Source organism: Odontomachus brunneus, unplaced genomic scaffold (assembly GCF_010583005.1).
Source record: "Odontomachus brunneus isolate Ranch 3 - 2012 unplaced genomic scaffold, Obru_v1 Obru_scaffold_075, whole genome shotgun sequence".
NCBI classification, from domain to species: Eukaryota; Metazoa; Arthropoda; class Insecta; order Hymenoptera; family Formicidae; genus Odontomachus; species Odontomachus brunneus.
The window spans coordinates 1,371,369-1,376,602 of record NW_022639525.1 but is presented as its reverse complement, the minus strand read 5'-3'; the positions used below and the strand labels follow the sequence as shown (position 1 = coordinate 1,376,602).

The following is a 5,234-nucleotide window of genomic DNA, read 5'->3' as shown; positions in this document are numbered from 1 at the left end:
AGAAACTTTCTGTGCGACAAATCACAGGGAATCCGTTTGTTTTTATTGTTTGAACTACGATTCTCACGATATCGGAAGCATTCGTCACGTTTGCTGTACGTTCCACCGTGTAATATAGTACGAGCCCGCTGTGAGGCCAATTAACACCTGTAATCGTGAATTCCACCGCGGCATCTGCCGCGGGCGATACGATATCCAGATGTTAAACGGCAGGCCTATGTGTGGTACGTTTGATGCTTTTTTCTACCGGTATCGGTATGAAATAAGAGCTCCTTCCGGTCTCATACGTGTCGCCGGGTGAATACGTCGCGAGTGACGTGAACAATATTTACTGCGTTACGAATACGAGAATACGTCGGAAGTCCTGGAAAATAAATCGTCGTCACACGACACGGCGGTATGTGTGCACTTGGGAAACGTACTTTAGATTTTCAATGAAACGAACTTGTCATCCTTATTTGGAGATGTCATCTACGTGGGGGATATGACTGTTCTATTTCGATTCGGCTGTACAGAATGCATCCCGACTGATCGACGCGTTCACACGATTGTGCATATGGCGCCATAAATATTACAATTTAGCGAGTAACGAGGTAATTGGGGTGGGCGTAGCCGTGACGAATACAGGGGCGATTAAAGCCCTGCCTCGGCCTATTTGTTGAGCTTAGCTAATTAAAGAATGCTCTTTCCCAACGCCATGTGCAACTTTAATAGATCGTTCCGTGGGGCCAACAATTATTTATTTGATATGGCAATATCATACATCGACAATTTATTTAAAAAACGCAGAGAAGAATACCTAATTTACGGATCGCCAAGCGCTTCGTTAATTTATTGTGAGATAAACAATAGAAAAGGAATCGCAAATATTCTTTTTAAAGCATGAACACTTTTAAATGTAAAGATTGATTGGTGATATTTAACCATTTGAAGAAGATTTGTGATATTCAAATTATTTTCTTATTTGAATACCACTTTTATGATAGATAGAAAGATGATCCAATAAAGAGCTTGATGTTAAAGTTTTTGATGGCGGCGTTTTTTTTCTTCTTGCACCATATTAAAAAGAAGATGATCAAAATCAGAATAATAGTACCAATTATTACGCCAGCTATCACGTCATTATTAACATTTTCCCCGATGTCACCACCTGAAATGATAATCTTTATTGCATTAGACTGTCATGTTCGATTAAAGGTGATTGATTTTAATCGGTCACGAGCAGTTTTTCATCGCCACAATTATAGAACATTAATCAATAATCGTGTAAGACTATCGAGATCACAGTACCTGCTCTCGAACTATTAGCTTCAGAGCAGCTAGCAAATGCGATTAAGCTGATATTGGAAATAAGAACGTTCACCCAATCTCCAACGTTTATTTCGGCTCCTAATCTACGTATATATACTCTGTGCTTCATTGATGTGGAGAACAATCGCAAGTGTCTGCCCATTGTATCCTCTCTTATTCTCTTATCTATTAAATGTCAAAAGAAAGGAAAACAATAACATAGAGAGAGTCTAGAAATTAACGCTTTAAATAACTTTAAATTAAGAATGGTTTAGCCTGTAAAATATTAAAGATATCGCCTGTGAAGTATCGACTCAGTCTAAAATATTAAAATAAAATCACGAAGGATACAAATATAAATGAGATCTGAAGATACTTATTATGAACTACTTATTATGAAAGTGGTATGAATCCGAAAAAGATTAATAATTTAGTTGTTGTAATAAAGATAATATAAACATAGATAATATAATTTCAATGCTTACAGATAGGTTTGAGAAATGAGAAAATAGAAACAAAGAAATGTATAAAAAAATAGACTCAAATCACTTTCATAATACGCGACTCACCTATAATTGAATAATATAGAAATTTGTCACGTGATATTACGTTCTTATCAATTTTCGCTGTTAAATTATTATGTTCGAACCAACGTACGTTGCGCATTCGGGAAGTTATTGTTGTCCAAATGCACATCGACGGAAGTGGAGTCGAGGAAGTATGTGCTATCGTCGTGAGAATAGCGAAAAGTGATTTTATTTTCCTTAACATCGGCTTGATTTTCGACGGCGTCTTTCCAGCTCAAAGTAATCTCTGCAGTTTTTTCACCACAGATACCACTGGTTTTTGCTTTTCTTGGAACTGTTAAAGCAGCCTCATTTGTCTAAAATGTTATATTAGGTTGCTTGATAAATAATAGTAAGAACATAAACAACAACAATAAAAATTTTATGTTTCCGCATACAGATTGCCAGACGAAACGAGCTGAATCTTTAGAACTATTAGAAGTAGAAGAGAATGTCATGAAGCAAAAGTGGCGTTAAATATTACATATTCTTATGTTACTACGTTCTTATGTTTTACGTACTTACAAGCAAAGTTATGAAAATATTAATTAAAATTCTCTCAATTTGATAATTGATTTTAACAAATATGTTCCAATTTAACTAATTAATTAGTTGATTTAAACAAAATTAACCGAAGAATGTTTAATTAACGATTGATTTCAACGAATTCAATTAAAGACCGTTCAATTGACGATTGATATGAGCGAAGGAAATCGTTCAATTGACAATTGAGCTTAACAAATTTAATTAAAAGCTACTTAACTTCCGATTGCTATGAGTAAATCCAATCAATTTAATCGAAGAGCAATTACTCAAGGTTATAATTGATTTTGTGGATAATATTCATTCTCAGAGTATCGTGGTATCGTGGAAAACACGATCATTATGTCATTTATTATCAAACACTCTGGTGTATCTCACTTTATTTTTCAAAATTTTTTTAATAGAATTATATATCTACTTTTTCATATAAATATATTTATTTATATATATATAAAAGTATTAAAATAATGTCAACTAAAAGAAAGGAATTTTGTATGATATTTTAGATATATTATAGATATTTAGATATATTTTGATATAAAAATAAATTTTTCGTAAAATTCTATATCTACTTTTTATTAATCTTTATCTTTATTCTTTTAATATGCATAAGAGATGATCTGAAAAACAAATAAGAAAAAATTATAATAAGAATAAATAACTGAATATATATATATTCTAGTAACAGAGTACCCGTATACTTGGATAACTTGAGAAATACTTATGTAATACTCAAACGACTCGAGTTTCCAAAGAATCGAGGATGACATCATTAATATCTACCCTTTCGAGAAAAAAGAATATTATTTTTACACGTAAACGATTGAAAATATTCGTCGATAGTATCTTTTCTTATTCCACTGGTGTTTGAATGGTTAACATTCTACAGGCTGTCCTACGCAGGTATATTAAGACAACTGAAGATAGAAAAGAATGTATAGTAACATAAAGAATATAACAACTAATGTAAAATAAATTATATATTGTTATGTTACTTGTAAGAAGAGTTGTGAGTAATTAATTACTTTTTAATTAATTATCGGATTTAATTAACGATTAATATGAGCCAATTTAACTGAAGACCGTTTAAATGACAATTGATTTCAACAAATTCAATGGAAAACTGTTCGATTGACAATTGGTTTCAACAAATTCAATTACAGAATTCAATTATCTACTCAATCATGAGAATTTTCCACGATGTCACACGCATGATGCTCTGATAATGAATATTATCCGCCAAACTAATTGCAATCTTAAGTAATGGAACGCTCTTCGAATTAATTGCTTATATCACTCGTCAATAAAGCCACCTTTAATTTAATTTACTAAGTTCAATTACTAATTGCACGATTCTCTTAACTTTTTGATCCCCTTTTAGGTATATACGACATATGATTCCCTCTGCATATGGATCGTCAATTGAACAGTTTTTAATTGAATTTGTTGAAATCAATTGTCAATTAAATATTCTTCGGTTGATTTTGCTTGAATCAATTGTTAATTAGTTAAATTGAAACATATTTGTCAAAATCAATTATCAAATTGAGAAAAATTTTTAAATATTTTTCACAACTTTGGATACGAACTATTTCCACATGAACGTTATGTCATTAATTATCAAACACAATTTGTAGAAATACTCGGGTTATATAGAGAGTACTAGTTAATATCTTACTCGATAATAATTCGTCATGTATTGCAGATTGATTTGAATTGTCATGTTAGCCTGAACGCACGCCACTCCAGTGTTCGCGTCTCTCGCGACATAATTGAATTCTTTGCAAGGAATGACAGTTGCATGCGGTGTCGTGTCCGTGTTAGTTGTTACTTCAGTTGTGATAACTTCCGTGGTTTCGGCCTCAGTGATGATTTGCTCGCTCGTAGTTTTCGGAACTTTCGATATACTAGTCGGCGTCTCGATGGTGGACTCTTTCATCCACGATGAATCCCTCGTAGAGATTGCCGTATTTTTCGTAATCGTTGTATCTATTGGCATGGTTTCGCTCTTCGATTCCTTTACCGTAGTCATCGTGGTCGTCATATATGAATTTGTCGTTGCATTCGTTTCCAAGGTTGATTCTGTCGTTTGTGACTTAACCGCTGTAACACTCGATGAAGAAATGGTGCTCGACGAAAGTGATGCGCTTGTTGCACTTGTCGATGCATTTGTGGTGGATGCAGTCGAAGCTATCACGACATTCGTCGTCGATGCAGTACTCGGTGTATTCGTTGTCGTTGTTCTCGTCGCAACAGTTGTCGATTCGTGCGTTGTAAGTCGCGTTGTGAATGATGTCGTCGCGTTAGATCTCGACATCTTTTCCATGGTCTTTTTCACCTCTGTAAGAATCGGTTGCACGTGATCGGACGACGAGATTGGCTGATTGATCGATTGCTCGCGCGCTCTCTCGCCTGTATATTTTTTATTAAAAAAAAATCATTGAACTATGAGTTACTACCGAATAAACTATGAATTATTATCGAATATATAGAACTGTGAATTAAGGTAAAAGTACCAATTCCCGAGCACGTATTTAATCCTGAACATTCTTATTATTTTGGTCTTTAAAATTAAAAATATTAATATTTAAACTTTCAACATGGAATGTATATATATTCAATACTTGTATATTTTATGTTGAAAGTTTAAATATTTGTATTTAAAAGCTAAAACAATAAGAGTATTAAGTAAGTGTCCAGGCATTAGTATTAAATTGATTATCGAGTGAGTAGGGGGAAACCGGGGCTAGATGTCCTGTATTTTAGAATTTCGAAGTTACAATTTCTCAAGCAACTAATAGTTATGATTGCAAAAACATAACAGAGGCAAACTTC

General features: G+C 33.4%; 1 protein-coding gene across 1 annotated transcript; it reads right to left on the bottom strand.

The window, feature by feature from the left end:
* Positions 1-762: 762 nt before the first annotated feature.
* Positions 763-4,764, bottom strand: LOC116847224 (mucin-22-like). The gene is made up of 4 exons (XM_032821974.1): positions 4,078-4,764; positions 1,948-2,173; positions 1,291-1,476; positions 763-1,150 (listed from the first exon to the last, which is right to left on the bottom strand). The coding sequence occupies exons 1-4, from the start codon at positions 4,723-4,725 to the stop codon at positions 978-980; spliced, it is 1,233 nt and encodes a 410-aa protein (XP_032677865.1). The 5' UTR covers positions 4,726-4,764; the 3' UTR covers positions 763-977.
* Between the last annotated feature and the right edge of the window lie 470 nt (positions 4,765-5,234).

Coding starts and splice junctions, on each gene's coding strand:
- LOC116847224 (XM_032821974.1), bottom strand. CDS start 4,725: ATGGAAAAGATGTCGAGATCTAACGCGACGACATCATTCACAACGCGA. Junction 2,174..4,077: donor ACATGACGAATTATTATCGA/GTAAGATATTAA, acceptor ATAACATTTTAG/ACAAATGAGGCTGCTTTAAC. Junction 1,477..1,947: donor TAACTTCCCGAATGCGCAAC/GTACGTTGGTTC, acceptor GACATTTAATAG/ATAAGAGAATAAGAGAGGAT.